Raw genomic sequence first — 18,419 nt, forward strand, 5'->3', positions numbered from 1 at the left:
TGGGGAGGAGAGGAGGGTACTTAGGTGGAGCGGTGTCTGAAATGTTCTCTCCCTTTCTTGATTTCAGCTTTTACTGCCTTGGCTGACAACCACATAAGCCATAATTCCAGCCTGGGTTATCTCGGGACTGTGGAGAGCAAGGTCAGCTACCCTGCTCCTCCTCAGGTTCCCCCAGCCCGCTACTCTCCTATCCCCAGGCACATGCTGGTCGAGGAGGACTTCACCAGGTGAGACCCCCGCCCCCTGCGTTGGGGAGGGGCCAGGAGGAATCCGACTCTGGCCGCCCACAGGCCTAGTGTAGTATGGCAAAGGAGAGGACAAGGTCCTCATCGCTCCCGTTTTGGGGGTCTGAGGCCCTCTCTCAGCCCCTGGGGCCCTAGGGAGGGATAGAAGTGGCTGCAGGGACAAGTTCTACCATCAGGGGGAGTGCCAACTGTGTGGCCCCAATCCAAAGTGCCGAGAAAGGGTGGGGTGGAGTGTTTGGGGGGCCGAGGAGGTGGAGGCTGCGGGGGTTCCTGCCCTGAGGCAGTTGCCGCCCCCTCTGCCGCAGTCATTCCGAATTGCAGAGGAAAGCCGTGCAGCCGGTGGGGTTGGCGGGACGCGGGGAGGTTGGCGGGGCCGGGTGGCTTCGTAGGGACCGGCCCCGCCCCACTCTGGCGGCGGCTGCGGTGGAACTGGTCGGGCCTGCCGGGGTTCCGGGGGACAGGTTTGCCGTGGGGTGGGGCTTGGTAGGCTGCTGGGCTGGCTGCAGTAGGGCCGGAAGGATAGGCAGACGGGGGAGAGCCGCGGGAGCCATGGAGAGGGCACGCAAGTTCTCGGGCTCTGGTTTGGCTCAGGGCTTCGGCTCGGCCTCGGCCTCGGCCTGGAGGAGGGCTTCGCAGAGGTGGGCCTGGCCGCTCCGCTCCCTACGACCTGGAGGGGATGCCAGGTAGGAGGAGAGGAGGGCTTCTGGCAAGAGCATCCGGGGCTCAGGGAGAAAGTTTCAGGCTGAGACCCAGAGGCTCCTCTGATGAAAAGATGCTTGAAAGTGAAGGCGGTGGGCAGGGAAAGTGTGCTGGGAGCCCCGGGGGATGGATATACCTGAGTGGCTGTTGCCTTCACCTAATGCCGCTGTGACCATTTCCTGAGGAATTTCTTACGCATGGTTAATTGTAGTCCTGGTTCTCCTGTGTTTGTTCCCTCTCTTCAGTTAGGCTCCTAAACCTCTTTTGGGGACCTGAGAGTTATTTATCTCTGTCTCCCACATCACCTAGCAAGGGTGCATAGTAGTAGCTGGTGACCACATCTGTTGTTGGGGGAAGGTAGGATGGGTCGTTGTGGAGTGGGGGAGGGATTTTGAGACAGCAGAGGCGCATGGGGAAAGTAAATATGAACGTTTTGTGGATGGAGACTACAATCAACCCCAGGGTGATTCCACTGCCCTTAACTAATTTGCCTTTTGTGGCCCAGGCTCCATCACACCAGTTGGTAGGATAGGAGAGTCTGGGGAGGAAGAAGAGCAGTGAGTGGGCGCTGAGCTATGGCATCAAGGGCCCAGGCTAAGGCTTTGGGGATCTGAGAGAGGAGAGGGACTATCCACCGGGAAGCGCACTCCAAGCCCTCGGGAATCAGGGAGGGAAGAGGAACTGAAACTTGGCACCTGGCAGAAAACAGCAGCCAAGCAGGTTCCAGGAGAGAAAGGGAGGAACAGGGTGTCATACATACAGACCCAAGTCCTTCTCCAGTGATATGGGAGGGACTTGTTCCAGGCTGGCCCTCATAGGGACACCAGTTAGTATCTACCTTGTCCTGCCTGACCCTTTTACTGCTTTCCCACCAGAGAGCCCCGCAAGATCATCCTGCACAAAGGCTCCACAGGCCTGGGCTTCAACATCGTGGGAGGAGAGGATGGAGAAGGCATTTTTGTCTCCTTCATCCTGGCAGGAGGCCCAGCTGACCTGAGTGGGGAGCTGCGAAGGGGAGACCGGATCTTATCGGTGAGGAGACAAAGGCGAGGTGGGAGGATGAGAGTTGTGCCAGTCTGAAGGGAGGAGGGGAGACCCTGCCTTCTCCAAGGAATGCTTCTTGAGAGGGGGGAAGGGCTAAGAGCTGCGGAAAACGTATGTCTTCTTTATGGATGTCCTTAGTGAGGGACAGGGACCAAGACCAGACTTGTCCTTGAGGAGGAAATGAATGTATCTTGGATCTTAACCCTGGTTGGCATTTGACCCTTTAAAGATAATTACGATGCTAGAGATGCCATATCCCTTAGGTGTCCCCTTGGGGACAAGGACTGGATGTTGAGAAAGGCATCTGAGTGGGCTTAGGGATGGGGTACCCATCTACTCCTAACTGCTAGGACAGAGGACTCCCTTTCTTGCTGTTGAGGTGGCTCACAGCTCCTCTTTCAACAGGTGAATGGCGTCAACCTGAGGAATGCAACTCATGAGCAGGCTGCAGCTGCTCTGAAACGGGCCGGCCAGTCAGTCACCATTGTGGCCCAGTACAGACCCGAAGGTAGGAGAAGGAAGGTGGGGCAAAATGATTTGAGTATAGATTTCTGCTAAGTGTCGGTTTTTTACCGTCGTAGGTAACAAAGCCACTTGACCGGGTCCCTTCTAGCTTAGTGCAGTAACCTCTTGCTCTTTCGGTTTCCTTCTGGACAGGGGTAGGTTTGGGCAGGCAAGTCGGAAGCATCTATCGAGGCTGTGCTCAGAGCCTGCTGATCAGGGATGCAGTGTAGCAGAAGGCCAGTAGTGGGCAGCAGCCTACGGGAAGAAGCCCAGAGACGGGGCGGCGGAAAAAAGGGGAGGGGGTTGGAAGAGGGGCGCGGAGGACTCAGAGGCGAAGACGAGAAACTGTGTGCCCTGGAACAGGAGGATAACTTGGTCAGAAGGACCTCAGGGAGACAATATCCGACCTCTTAAAAGACATCTTGGGCCAAAGCTCTATGACCCTCCACTTCACCCAGCCCCATATCAGGGTGACCATGAAAGACCAACAAATGCGCCGAAAAGGTGATGCCAAGCCCTCGTGGTGAGGAATCGGGAGTGAATCCCCCTCCCCCTACAAGGGGCCTTCTTTGTGTTCTCAGGGAGCAGTCCCCTGGCTGGGGCGGGTGGGCGGGGCCGGTTATGCAAATAAAGGCATTTGATTGGCTGGGACTAGCAGAGGCCCAGGTGCCGAGGTGAGCTGCGGGCTGGCGCGCCCCAGCCAGCCGGCCGGCGGGGTGGCCATTGGCTGGCCAAGCGCGGCCTCCAACCGCACGCCCCGCCCCCTGACCCAGGCGGCGCCCGTCCTTCCCCCCCCTCGAGCGCCTCAGGCGTCTCCTCCTCCTCCCTGCCGTCTCCCTCCCCCCTCCTCCAGCGCGCCCCGCTTTGTGTCCGTGGTCTCCCGCGCGGGACGGAGGGGCGGCCGGAGGAGCTGGCGCTTTCTCAGCACTAGACCTGGACTCGGACCCAGCGCCAGGTGAGGTGGGGCGGACGGGGAGGGGGTCAGACCCCCTCCCCGTCCGCCCGAGCCTCTCTACGGTTCTGTTCTCAGATTCTCTTTCCCAACACTGCGCCCCCCCCCATTCTGCGCTCTTCTCTAGTCCCTGCGGGCGCAGCCTGGAGACCCTCCTGGGGGTCCCTCCCGGGCCCAGGGAGCGCCCCCACCTCCGGTTCCTAGTCACTGTCTGCGGCATCTCTTTGCCATCACCTCTCCTAGCCCACCGGCTCTGTCCACTTTCTCACTCCAGGGCCTCGGCCCTCCCGCAGCAGCTCCCTAATCCCCAAGCTCAGAGGAATTTTCTAAAGCGCTCCTCCCCCACACTCACGAATATACCAAACCTGGCTGCCTCCGGGAACACCCTGGACGGCCTTGGCCTCAACAGGGTCCCGCACCCCTGCTTTTGTTTCCACCGACTTCTTTCGCCTCCCCCTCCTCTTTTGTTAGCCCGCCCTTTGTTCCTTAGGGCTGCAGAGCCCTGGCTCTTCGGACACCTAGGCCCCGTGGGCCGGTTTATTGGTGGAGGACGGGACCTCTCGCGGGCAGGTGCGCCGGTTCCGTGACGAGAGAGGGAGAGGCTGGGAGCGGTGAGGGATCTAAAGCGCCTACCTTTGTCCTTTCCGCCCTCCCCCCACTCTGGTTCAGTACCTCTAGCCTAGAGTCTGAAGGGAAAGAGAGGGGCCGTCCCCCTCCTGCACTAACCTTTCTTCATCCGGACTGAAGTGTAGGGGGTAACTAACAGGAGAACTGTCTGGTTTGAGGTAATGGGACAGAGAGATGCAGATGGACACCGGGTCATTTCTTTCCATGTTTGGTGTTGAGCTTGAAGACCAGAAACACACCTTAGGGTTATTGTTTTTTATGATTTCTGCCTTTGCTGTTGGCTTCTTAGTGTAGAGCTAACCATATGATTTATATGCAACTGGTATTTATCCATTTCATGCCCACAACTTTGATAGTGCAGTTTCTGCAAAGAAAATGGTTTCTCTCGCATATTTGTGTGTGTGTGTGTGTGTGTGTGTGTGTGTGTGTGTGTGTGTGTAGGAGAAATTGATGTGTTTCTTTCGGTTTTGCTCTCTGATGTTGGGCACATGGAAACAATGCTGTGAATTTGTCTGGTGGTAGGATGTTGGAAACTGGTGACTACATGTTTTGGTGAGTTTTGTGGGGAGAATGTGACTGGTTTCCATACAAGGCTGCAAGTTGTCCAGGGTAAAAGGATTCCTGCAGTGTTCATTGCTCTCTGAGACTATTTTTGAGAGTGTCCTGTATGTTGAGGTGCTCTCTTACGTTAGGTCTCTCTACCACTTGCTAAACAAAGCCTTTCTCTCTTAACATGTAGTTGGAGCACTGCTGTTAAAGCTCTGCCACCCCAATCTTACTTCTTTCTTTGCTTTGGTAAATCCAACAGGGCCCCAACGTGCAAAGGTTTTTTAAAAAAAATCTCGTTTGAAAATGGACCCTTGGAGACAAGTCCAGAGGGACTATCAAGCACTGTGTGTCTGGCTCTGTGTTTTCTTTGATAAAGTGATAGTTTTTTTAAATATTGACTCCATGTCCATCATTTTATAAGGATGTTTAATACTATTCTTTGGAAGATTATATCACGTGGGCATTCACAAAATGAATAATGCAAATATATGCCTGTTGGCTAAAATGGCAGACACCGCATGTTACTGCCTAAGTAAGTGTTCATTCTTTGTATTTTTTTCACATGGAATGTGGGAGCTGGGAAGGATTACGTAGACCAACCCCTCATTGTGCAAACTGGAAGAGCGACAGGAGAACAAGGACGTGACTTGCCTAAGGTCATGAAGGGAAGGTTGCCAAGGGTCAGCAATCGGTTTAATCCTGAGGTCCACCAGTTGGAACCAGTTGTGCTTGGGGCTACCTGAGAGACCTAAGATCTAGTTAGAGCAGAGGAACAAGTGGGAAGGAACTGGGGAAAGAGAGTGAGGGAAAGGAGGACAAATTTGCAGGGAAAGAGTGCCGTGGTCTTCATGGTGGCCACTGAGGTACCATTGCCAAATCAGTACAGTCTCTAGCTAGATGCTCTTTAGTATGATCACTTTGAAAAATAGCTTTGACTAATTAGAACCGAGTAAAAACAATTCTGCTCCCCTTTTAAACAGCTTAATTGAGATAGAACTCTCCTACCATTTAGGTGTACAACTCAAGTAGCTTTTAGTGCATTCACAGAGTTGTGCATCCATGGTCACAGTCAATTTTAGAACATTTTCACTACCCCTCTCCTTTCAGTGTGTAGAGAGGGTGCAATTATTGGATGGGTAATGTTATATCTCCCCTGGTCACTTAGGGGCTGGATGGCAGCTGGGTGGGAATGCTCTAACCTGGTTTGCTTCATGTGGATTAAACCCATAATGAAGATAGAAACTGTGGCTGTCTATTTGAACTTTGTACTGTGCCTCGTATGGTACAAATATTTTTATGATGAAGCTTTGGAAAATATTAAAGTAGAAGTAGAAGTGCTAAGTGATAAAGGTACCGCAGTGAGAGAGACTGTTTCATAGTTTTACCCCTGATTGCTCCAAACTGTTGTGGACACAGCAATCTTACCTATTAGCTAAAAATAGCATGATGTTCTTGGGCATGTATAATCCTGCTTAAAATTCAAATTGAAATATTAAACAACTGGCTCTTGGCAAAGGCTCTTATCCAATTTATTCTAAAATGAAAACTATTTTTCTGTGACTTGTGCAATTGCTTCACCAAGGGAAGGATGGCCATCATGTTCAAGCTAGATCCTACATTTTCCCCTTTAGTTACTTTGTATTAGCCTCTGTTTATAAACTGAGCTACTGTTTTTCGGGAAAGCCCTTTTGTTTATAGAGTAGAACTCGAACCCCAAATCAGGAGGTGAGCCAGAAATTGGTCACTAAGGTAGTTAAACTGGGAACTGATCCTTTGTAACCAGTCTTTTCAACTGGAATGTAAACCCAGACAGCCTCGGGGTACAGGGAGTGAGAGAGAATGCAAGTTTTCTTTTAAGTGCCAAATAAGCAGACTTTCATTGTGGAAACATCTTCAGGTAAGGCCTAGAAATTAAGGATCACTGTTCATAATAACTTGAAAGCATAACAGGGATATTTTCCCCATAACATTTAAGTAACCTTTCCATCTCCCGTGTTTAAGAGTGAAGGGTGTAAACATAGCTGTTCACCTATCAGCGAGATCTTGGGAACAGAGGTGAAATTTATCAAGGCAGAGAGTCAAAGTCCTGGAATGTCTGTTTCCATCCTATAAGAAGGCTAAAGTAGGGAAGGAAGAAAATGAATTCCTGTTAACAGCATTTCTATTCTGAACAAGTCGAAGGTACCCAAGTATTGTATTTATCTTTGTGCCTCCAGCACCTAGCCAGAGCACTTGCTTGGTTGAATTGAAATATTGAGTGTATCTATGGTCCATACGGCTTTGTAAGCACCTTCAGGATAGCCCTGTGGGATAGGCAGTATTATCCCCATTTAAAAAAAAATTATTGATTTTGAAAGAGAGAGAGAAATGCATTGATTTGGTGTTCCACTTATTTATGCATTCATTGGTCAATTCTTGTCTGTGCCCTAACCGGGGATTGAACCTGGCACCTTGGCATATTGGGGCTGCGCTCTAACCAGCTGAGCTACCGGCCAGGGCCCATTATACAGATGAGGAAAATGAATCTTGGAGAGGTCGAGAGACTTGCTCAAGGTCACACAGTCAATGAGGGGCAGAATCAAAATTCGGAGTCAGATTTCCTGACAACTCCCAGTCCAGGGCTTTTGCCACTAGGTAATAGCTACCAGCCACCTGAGGAGAGAAGCTGTGAGCCTCCCCTTCTCCCCACCCAAATACACCTGGGCACAGCAAAACATACTGCTCTGAGGCTCCTCAGGGGCCAGAAGCTGTTAGCCAGTGGAGTAAAATCCACTCCCAAATGTCAGCTCTTTAGTCTTCATGGCCACAAACTCCTGCAACCCAAGGCGGAAGGAACCTGGAGGTAGAGGGGCTGCTGAAAGCTTGAGGGAGACCCCCCCCACAAAAGAAAAGTGAATTTAAGAAGAGGATCATGGAATAATATTGTGGGAGGAACCCCAGAAGAAGCCAACAATGGGAGTTGGTTTGCTTAACTTAATGGCAAATGTGTGCAAGCTTAAGAATATTAATGCAGTAAGTAGGCATTTCTAATTTCTTCAAGTGAAATGGAGTTGTATTTGTCATTCATTTTTTTATGACCTTACAATTCACTCATTAAAGGTGCAATTCAGTGGTGTTTAGAACGTTCACAGAATTGTGCAACCATCACTGCAATCAATTTTAGAACATTTTCACCACCCCAGAAAGAAACTGCACCATTTAATTGTCACCCGCCCCCACCTCTCTCAGCACTAAGCAACCACTAATCTACTTCCTGCCTCTATGGATTTGCCTATTCTGGGCATTTCATATAATATACTGTGGACTTTGTGACAGGCTACTTTTACTTAACATAGTGTTTTCAAGGATCATCCACATTGTAGCATGTATTAATACTTCATTTCTTTTTATAGCTGAATAATATTCTTTTATATTGATACACCACATTTTGTCTCTCCATCATCCATCAGTTGATGGGCATTTGCATTGTTTCCACTTTTTGGCTATTATGTGTAATGAATGCTCTTATGAACATCTGTATGCAAGTTCCTGCATGGATATTTGTTTTCATTTCTCCTGGGTGTATATATATATATATATATATATATATATATATATATATATATATATACCGGCGGGATCATATGGCAAGTCTGTATTTAACCCTTTGAGAAACGCCCAAGCTGTTTTCCATAGTAGCTGCACCATTTCACATTCCCACCAACAGTGTGAAGGTTCCGATTTGCCCACATCCTCACCAGCCCTTGTTAATGCCAATCTGTTTGATTCTAGCCATCCTGGTGGGTGTTACTGTGGTTTTTACTTGCATTTCCCTGATGGCTAAGACGTTGAGCACCTTTTAATGTGCTTATTGTCTGTCATTCAGTTTTGCTTTGCTTGGTCCCCTGATTGGATTCTCACAGTTTCCAAATTGACCTGAGACTAGAGCAAGGCAACTATGTTATTACTCAGATGATTAGAGGGAACCGAGAGGATAAGGGACGGAGTTTTGCAGTGTTCGCTAAGCTTGGAGGGGTTTAAGGATTGGGAGTAGATAACGTCAGCCAGGAATGCTTACCTGATAAAAATGATAGGGCTCGCCTTTTTTTTTTTTTTAAACAGCTTATTCACATACCTTACAACTCACCCATTTGAAGTGTACAATTCAGTGGTTTCTAGATTGTTCGCAGTGGTGCAACTATCACCACAATCAATTGTAGAACATGCTTCTTACCCTAAAAAGAACCCTGAACCATTAGCAGTCACTCCCCATTTCCCTCCCAGTTGCTCCCCTCCCTGGCCCTGGGCAACCACTGACCTTTATGTTTCTATAAAGTTATCTTTTCTGGCTAGTTCATATAATTGGAATCATACAACATACGGTCTTTTGTGTCTGGCTTCTTTCATTTAGCATACTGTTTTTAAGGTTCATCCATGTTGTAGCATGTGGCAGTACTTCATTCCCTTTTAAGGCTCAATAATATTCCATGCTATGGATATACCGCATTTTGTTAAATCGTTCATCGGTGGATGAACTTTTGGGTTGTGTCCACCTTTGGGCTAGTGTTGGAATGTTCATGGGCAAGTCTTTGTGTGGTGATATGTTTTCAATTCTTCTGGGTATTATACGTAGGGGTGGAATTGTTGGGTCCTAAAGTAGCTTAACATTTTCAAGGAACTGCCAGGCTTTTTCCCAAAGTGGCTGGATGCTTTTAGGCCCACCCTGTTTTGTAAACTTAGAAGAGAAAAAAATGTTAACCTTCTTTCCATTTTTGCCTCCTGGGGCTGAACTTTGGCCTTTTCTGTCTTCCCTGTAGCCCAAGGACATGGTAGCTGGAGTTGACAAAGCATTCCAAACCTAGCTCGTCAGGTGTTTTCTTGTCCTTGTTAGATGTTGGATGCTTTGAGGCAAATCCTAGGAACTTTTTTTTTTTTTAATTTTAAAGATTTTATTTATTTATTCTTAGAGAGAGGGGAATGGAAGGAGAAAGAAGAGGATAGTAACATCAATGTGTGGGACAAACATCAATCAATTGCCTCTTGCACATGCCCTGACCAGGTACCAGGCCTGCAACACAGGCCTGTACTGGGCCCTGGAATTGAACTGGTGACCTTTTGCGGACTGGGAGTTGAACCGGTGACCTTTTGCTTTGTGGGATGATGCCCAACAGAGCCACACTAGTCAGGGCAAATCCTAGGAGCTTTGGTGTCTGCAAAACGTTGGTTCTCCTGATGGGGTAGAATGATCAGAATAACACATGGCAATGAGAGTGAATTATTTCTTATGTAGTTATAGCTTTTTACGATTTCTTTTTACTTGAATATGTTGCTTGTTGAAATCTTCACCCTGTTATTTACACTGTTGCCTTGTTTAAAGCTTTAGACTTCTCTCCCACAATTTTGTGTTAGATAAGTTGAAGTGAGTTGTGAATTCAGTTTATAAATTCCTATTTGTACCTAGACTCTTATTGAATCACACAATCTTGAGCTAATAACAGTCTTGCTTTAATAAGGATCTTGTCCTTTCCTTCCCTGTGATAAGGCTTTCATCCTCTTGAAATGGACCTTTGTTTACTTTTCAATGAAATTAGGTATCTTAAAAAAGCGAAGGACCTAGAGATTTGGGGATTTTTCCACTTGATGCAATTAAGTTACAAACATTTTTAATAGGCTCCTAGAAGACGACTAACAATTTGTATAAATATTTACATTAGGGATCTGGATGCATGTCCGTCAGATTTTCAAAAAGGATAAAGAGAATTTTGCAAATCCAGATTAGATTATTAGGACTTGTTTGTAAACACTGAAAGAAGTGGTAAGCACAGGAACCAGTATCGGTTCACCAAGGTCGAACAAGTCACGTGAGACTGGCCAGATTGCCTTGATGGACGGGGTTCCTGGACTGGTAGATCAGGGAAATATGGTAGATGTGGTACGTTTAGATTCCATGAAGGCACTGCAAGGCTTCTTTGGTCCACCCTTGGATCAGATGACCAGGTGACAATGGTGGTAATACATTGAAGTGAAATTGGTTGAATGGTCAGCCCCAGATGAAAATTCTGAACGAGCCAGGAGCAGTGTGGAGAGGAGTTTCCAGTGTATGTGTTTATTGGCCTTGTCCTTGGGCCTGTCCGGTTCATTTTGCCTCCCCCCACTCCTCTCAAATTGTATTTGTTTTTCCCTGGATAGAAAAGTATTACATTTAGATTTGTAGAAAATGGGAAAATACAGAAAAATGTGAAGTAAAGAAAAATTTCACATCACCTGTAATCACCTCCAGAAATAACTGCTGTGTGTGTGTGTATTTCCCTCCAAACTTTTATAGCATATCACATAATATATGATGTATCTCTTTCAAGACTGGGGTCTTTGTATTTAAACAGTTTTATATCTTTTTTTCTTAAACTTAACATATGCCGTGATTAAAATGGCTTTTAATAATTAAATAATACTGCATTGTGTGTGCCATAATCATGGAACTATTCCTTTATTGGTGGACATTTAGGTATTCCCAATTTTTTTGGCTCTTATAAATAGCTCTTTGATGGATATTCTTGTGTGAGGCTTTTTGGGACTCTGTGATTGTTTCCTCAGAATGGATTACTTGGAGTGGAATTATCGGGCCAAAGGGTATGAATATGTTTAAGACTTTTGGCATATTTTGTTAAATTGGTCTCCACCTCCACCAACAGTGTAAGAGTGTGTATTATAAGATCCTTGATAACATGCAGTATTATTTTTTAAAATCTTTCCAAATTTGATACGTGAAAATGTTATTTAATATTCAATTTATATTTCTTTTGTTAACGATCAAATTGAACATGTATGTGTATTTGTGTCATTCATTGTGAATTCCCTTTCCCCATTTCCCTATCGAAGTGTGGTCATCAGTTCTAATTCATGTGAAAAAGCTTTAACGTAGTAGAATATTAATTTTTGGTCATGTATATTGCAAAGATTTTTCCCAGTTTGCAGTTTGCTTTTTTACTTTATGATTTTATGTTGTCAAGTCTCCCAGTGTTTTCTTTTGTGTATTTTGCCTCTGCCCATGGGTTTGGAAGGGGCTGCCCTAGCCTGGGAGCAAATAAATATCCATCATTTCTTTATTCTAGTTATTTAATGTTTTTGTTTTGCATTTAAAACTTTTCCCTGCCTGGAATTTATGAGATAAGGTAGGATACTACTATATATTTTTTTTGGTTCATTTTTGCTTATGTTTAATGAATCACCTCAGTACTATTTATTAAATAATCCATTTCCCTGCAGTTTCAAAGTGCCACCTTTATAACGCGCGCACACACACACACACACACACACACAGAATTTGGATTCGGTATTTCTTATTCTGTTCTGTAATATTTTACTCTGGGATTAACAGTTAATGAGAAATGATCACAGATGTTTGGACAAATGACAAGAAGAGTCTTTTTCTAAGTCCCATTTTTTGGGTTCCTTCCACAGGAACTGTACTCAAAAGAGATTCAGTTGATACCCCAACCAAGGCTGTCAGGGACTTGGTGACCCTGTTGCGGTGACTGCTGTGAAGAACATGTGAATCTAGCCTTTCCCTTGATGTGATAAAACAGAGAAATTAGTTACACTAACTCTAGTTAGCGAACTTAGTCATAAGATGTTGCGTTTCAGTCACTATATTGCAGCATCTCTGTTTGGTGGAAGAGATTGTTATGAACAAGAGTACCCACTACCTTGAGAGCAGGGAAAAAGGTACAGTTCTGTCTCCATTCTCATGCTTTCTGGATGAAGCGTTTTGTCTTGGGGTGGTTCTTACACATGCTTTGGCTAATGGGTTAAAGGAGCTAAAGGCTTTGTGAATCTCGCATGTGAATATGCTGTATGGAACTCCTTTGCAATAGAGAAAAGGTCCTATTTGAGGCATTCACACTGATCTGCTGGGTGATCTGGAACAGGTGAGAAGGACCAATATCAAGTCCTGTGGATAACTTGTTAGCTTGATATGAGATCAAAGCATTTTTCATTCTACTCACTTCACAGCAGGTGGCTGAGTGTTCTGAAATCTTTATATCCAGGGTCCTGCACAAATAACGCCCCATTTTAGCACAAACCCTTTTATTACAAAATCATAAGTATGTAATTCTGTGACATAACAGTATCACACTCAAGCGCAGCATATGACATTTTAGGTGAAATGTTTGAATTAATACTATAAATTATTACACCCATGTTATTACCCTGCCAACCACACTCAAGCAGGCGTCACTTCTGCTGGACCCTGTATTATAGTCCTTTCACCCAGTAGTTCTTCCTGCATCTCCAGTAAGCTCTTCGGGGGGACAGAAACATCCAGTCAATAGGAATAAACTGGCATCTTTTATGTCACACTAATCTGGCGTGTCTTGGTTTCTATTTCATTCTTGGTATCAGAACACTCACCCAGAACCCAGGCTGTGTATGGCTGAGGAAGCGTACTGTGACAGCGCAGGGACCAGAACAGTGACACCAAGGTTTCTGTTCTGGGTCCACCATAGTTCCAAGCCCACTGTTCTAAAAGTAGAGCTGAGATTATTTTTCTTCAAATACTATTTGCCACCCATATTGAGCCCTGTTTGTCACTCTTCTGCCCACCCTTTGTTTGTGTTAGATGAGGACTGATTAAGGAAGTAGCAATGTGTGGCCTTTAGAAATTTTTTTTGCAATCTATGCCTATTGATTTGGTATTTTTTGCCTTCAAAGAGTTTAGGATTCTTTGCAGGTATGAAGATTTCCCTCTTGCAGATCATATTAAAAAAGTAGACTAGTCCTAGGTTTGATAACTTACGGACCTCCTTGATTTGGTCATAAAATCATAATTATGCCAAAATTACAAGGAACCAGAGAAATTGTCAGTTTTAGGGGTGCCATTGTCTTTCAATGGTGGGCCCCAAAATTAGAAACTAATCCAAGAGAGAGGCTTCATATTGTTTTTTTTTTTAAGATTTATTTATTTCTTTTTGAGAAAAAGAGGGAAAAAGAGAGAGAGAGAAACATCAATGTGTGGTTGCCTCTCGCATGCCCCAAGCTGGGTACCTGACCCTCAACCTAGGCATGTGCTCTGACTGGGAATCGGACTGGCAATCCTTTGTTTCTCAGGCCGGTGCTCAACCCACTGAGCCACCTCAGTCAGGACTTCATATTGTTTTTATAGAGACAAGTTTGTGGTTCCTAGAAATGGTGTGCTATCTGGTGATTCATATGCATATCCATTTTTCTTTCATTTCCATCATTTCTTTTGAAAACGTGGGTTATACTGTTGGGACACATACTTGTAATTCAGATGCATCCTGAGGGTTTGCCCTCCAAAGACAACTATAGAAACCTAAAACACAATTCATACTCATCCAAATCTGTGACTCTCTCACTTCATTTCCACCAGACTTCTGCACATTTTCACAATGGACAATTGCTTTGAGCTCAGGGCAAGCTCCGCAACGGCACATGAGGGCTATGTGAGTTTGGGAGTGGAATACCGGTACTTCCGTGAGAACAAATGAGCCTTTGGGCAGCTATTGACTTCTTTTGAGTTTATAAGCCAACTAAGACATGTGCTATTATTCAGGCCTGTCTTCTGTACTAGGTATTTGTGTGGGGATGCAAGGTCGGGAAATTACATTTCTCTTTTTTACTTTACTCGAGTCTTCCCATTGTTTCTATCTGTCACAGTCTGTGTCTGAAGTCTGTCATCCAGTTGTCTCTCCAGCTTTGTTGTCATCTCCCAATTTGATAGGCATGGCTTTCATTTTATTTTGTAGCATTTCCCTTTTATATCTTCATCCAAATCATTGGTAATCTATACTGCACACAAAATACTGTTTGTTGCTATCACTGGTTTCCTGTCTCTACAACATTTTCCTACCCATAATTAAATAGGACCAAATAAACTCGCTGTGGGTTGAGAACCTGAGTCCCTTTCAGCTTTTCCAAATTAATGACAAATGTCACGTTTACTTTAGAAATGGATGGCGATGAAAGAATTTTTCTGTCAGTAGGAAGGTAGATGGATTTGAGAGCAGAGTCTTAGAGGGGAAATGGATTTGGAGGCTTGCGTGAGTTTTCTAGTTTTTATTAGTGAACACTGTAGTTTCAGGCCCTTTTGATACTTTATTGGGCTATTAAGTAGAGCTTGAAACCTCTGACATGTCAGTGTTTTGCAGAAGTGGGTTGTGGTTTTTCTTTTGTTGATCGGTTTTTAGCATTTTGGGGGTGGGTGGAAGGAGAAAGTTTTGTATTCTTTTTTTTTTCTTATGCTACTTCCTGAGGAACCAGCACCTGAGAATCACAGTGCCCAGGTTTGTCCTATTGGGTCTTTATGGCAAGTTAGCACGTTCAACAAAAGTTTATTGACTCAAGAGGGGTGCAGGTTGCCATGCTAAATTTTGAGAAGGAACCAAAAACCACATCAAGGAGCTAATAGTTTTGTAAAGGAAATGACATCACCACAAAGGCTGGGCACTAGACGTTAAAGGGGAGAGGCAGTGGAGGGTCTGGAAACTACGTTAGACGAAGCATGATTAAGGAAGTAACAATATTTAGCCTGTGGAAGAGAGAACTTATTTCAAGGACATGATGGCCATTCTCTATTAGTCTGATGTTAGCCCACCTTTTCCTGGTCTTTCAGGAAAAACCTCAGAAGTTGCTTCTGGTCCTTTCTCACCCTACATCCAATCAGATGTAAAATTTTGCCTGTTTCTAGATCCGACATATTTCTTGATTCTTGTCTCTCCTTTCTGTTCTCAGTTGCCCCCATACTATGTCAGGCATTTGAAGTCATTTTCTATAGTGGAATAGGTCCCTGGTCTCTGTTATCTTTATCTCTGTCCTCCTTTCTATAGTACATCCTCAGAGTAATCTCCCCCCCAAACTTAGTTCTAATTGTATGACTTTCCTGTTTAAACACTTGAGTGGTTCCCATAGCTTAGTAAGAAAAGTTCTATCTCAAACTCTTATAATCTGGCCCCCAACCTTCTATCACCTCCCCACCCCCAGACATGCACACACATACACACACATATACACTTCACCTTCTGGTCAGTTTTATAAGAAACCTGCGGCAGGCTTTCCTAGTCTTTGACCTTCTTTAAACTGTTCTTTCATACTGTTATGAAACAGAAAACCCATTGTGTTTTATGCTGTTTTAGATACCAAAACTAGGATCAGCTGGCCAAAGAGATGTCCCTCAACCCAAGAATTTTCTCTTGAATGGTGTCGTCTAATAATTATGTCAGACATACTTGAGTAGAGAAGGCTAGGGCGCTAGCTGGTTTGGATGCTGTAAAAGCAAGGGCTACTTATACTGGGGGCTGTGGGGCTTAGACAAAAAGAGAGGTGTGGGTGGCTCAGTAGGTTGGGCGTCGTTCCCGCAGACTGAAAGGTCACCGGTTGGATTCCGGGTCAGGGCACATGCCTGGGCTGGGGGCCAGGTCCCAGGTAGGGAATGTGCGCGAGGAAACTGATGGATGTTTCTCTCACACATCCGTCTTCCTCTGCCTCTCTTTCTCCTTCCCTTCCCCTCTCTCTAAAAATAAATAAATAAAATCTTTAACAAGAAAAGAATCTAAGCCGTACTGGAGTTTGGACAGCTGGGGGGCAGGTGACCAGTTTGGGCAATTGCAGCAGTGGTCCCAAGCAGAGATGACACCGTGTGATCTACACCAGGGCAAGAAAGAAAACAAAGATGTGAGATCAACAGTGAGGCAAGGAGATGAGTTAGAAATCGATGCGCTTAATTAGGAAGAAATACTGGTTGTGCCCTGGGGAAAGGTAGGGGGCGGGAAGGGAGGTGTCATTTACAATAACAGGGAGGTTTGGCCTGAAGTTATCAAGTAGGGGGATGCAGAGGGGTCAAGTGTAGAGGTAGCTATTCCTAGAGGAAGATGGAGTGTCACATAGGTGTTAGGACAAGACCCGAGAACCTGCAACTCTGCCCACAGGAGAACCACCTTTTCTGTGACTATGCGGAGAGAACATTTGAGGCTCCTCTTTGTCTTTGTCTATTCCAGAGCACAATCTTGATTTTCCTTTGGCACAACCAAAGGCTCATTAAAGTGTTTTCCCCCCAAACAAAAGATCAATCTGTCCTCAAAGGCAAATTCCGCCTCCACTTCTTGAGAAACAGAAAAGCTACTGGAAACTTTAAAAGAGCACTTTATCCCCACTTCGAATCATAAAGGTTCAGAACATTGGGGTTCAGTGTGGTACTGCCAGTCAATTTTTTTTCATGGTAATGTAATTTCACCCTGCAGTTTCACTTCTAGGAATCCATGCTATGGTAATACTCAGAAATAAACAGTGCCGCATTGATGGTAATATTGAAAAATTGTAAACAATTTAAATGTACATCAGTTGGGATATGACTGAATAAATTATGGTCTGTCCATAATATGGAATTCCATGCAGCTATTAAAAAGAATGAGATAGATTATGTACTGACATGGATGGGTTTCCATGACATACCAGAGAATAGAAAAGAGGAGATGTGTGTGGCTGTGTGAGTTGTGAGTGTATGTATATAAACACTATATATGATCGACCCTTGGACAATGCAGGGGTTAGGGATGCTTGACCCTGGGCTGTCAAAAATCCACGTATAACTTGACTCTCGTCAAACTTAACTAATAATAACCTGCTGTTGACTGGAAGCCTTACTGATGGGCACATATTTTGTATGTTGTATGTATTATATACTGTTCTTACAATAAAGTAAATTAGAGAGGTTATTAAGAAATCATAAGGAAGAGAAAACATTTACAGTATTTATTGAAAAAAGCCGTGTATAAGTTGACCTGCGCAGTGTTCAAATCTGTGGTGTTCAAGGGTCAACTGTACGTGGAACTAAGTCTGGAAAGACACGTACTAAAAATACTAACTGATTACTCGTGGGTAGTGGGATGGGGACATGACTGATACAGGAGTGTCTGAAGAAAAAAGTTACGGATTTATAAAAATCATGTGCTACTTTTATAATTTAAAAATCTCTAAATTCATCAGCTTTCTTTGCAGGCACATTGGACAGCGTCCTCTAGCACTGTCCTGTGGGATTTGCAATTGTATTGTCAATTTTTTTTGTATTTAAACTTTTTTTGTTTTTTTCCCTTTTTGTATTATCTTTTTTTTTTTTTTTTTGGAGAGGGTAGGGTACCCTCCTTTTGTTACACGCCGCACATGATGCTTACCTTATCTTTTCCCTGAACAAAACAGAACTCAATTTTCTAAGCCAAGACCAGCAGTTTCAAACCCTATTGGACATCAGAATCACCATATTTAATACAATGAAAAAACAAACAAACCACAACCACCTTGACATTTGCTAAAAATGCAGATTCCTGAGCCTGCTCAGTAGGCCGTGAGTCAGCGTCTGGGGTGCAATCCAAGGTCTCTCAGAGGCACCCCCGGGGGTCAGTGAGAAACCCTGCTTTGGGGGAAATGATGACTGATTGTGCCCCCTCCCCCTCATTACTCTCCGTGTTTAGCAAAGGGAACAAGGGCTGCACTGACTCACTGTGGACATCTTTGTGGGTCACAAGTGTTTGCGTTCATCTGAATGGGAAAAATGAATAAAACAGTGTAAGTAGAGATGAGATTTTAGTAATGAGTGTTTCTTTGAAGTAGCATATTTGAAGTGGGCCCTTTGGGTTAGAGGCTGGTCTGGTGGGCTTTCTAGGTAGTGACTTGCGCACCGTTCATTGCACCATTCATTGCATCATGGTCAGTTAGGAGTGGGATGGGAGGAGGGACCTTGGCAAATTGTGAGGCTTCAGAATTCAGATGCGTTTTAACTGAAGCTTCTGTTCTTGGATAATAGTTAG

The 18,419-nt window shown here is 44.9% G+C and overlaps 1 protein-coding gene across 7 annotated transcripts in view; it reads left to right on the forward strand.

Annotated features, from left to right (window-relative positions):
- The window catches only part of DLG3 (discs large MAGUK scaffold protein 3), a 53,296-nt gene that overhangs the window by 6,039 nt on the left and 28,838 nt on the right, over positions 1 to 18,419 (forward strand). For 5 of the 7 annotated variants that reach the window (XM_054574268.1, XM_054574269.1, XM_054574267.1 and 2 more), the window contains 3 exons: positions 68 to 227; positions 1,820 to 1,976; positions 2,394 to 2,496. In XM_054574268.1, coding sequence (XP_054430243.1) covers positions 68 to 227; positions 1,820 to 1,976; positions 2,394 to 2,496 — 420 coding nt within the window. Of the gene's footprint in view, positions 1 to 67; positions 228 to 794; positions 929 to 1,819; positions 1,977 to 2,393; positions 2,497 to 3,314; positions 3,448 to 18,419 lie in introns of those variants that run through there. The other 2 variants (XM_054574273.1, XM_054574274.1) reach the window with 2 other exon arrangements.

Source organism: Pteronotus mesoamericanus, unplaced genomic scaffold (genome assembly GCF_021234165.1).
Source record: "Pteronotus mesoamericanus isolate MK-2021 breed Mesoamerican mustached bat unplaced genomic scaffold, CSHL_Meso_final contig_256, whole genome shotgun sequence".
NCBI lineage: Eukaryota > Metazoa > Chordata > Mammalia > Chiroptera > Mormoopidae > Pteronotus > Pteronotus mesoamericanus.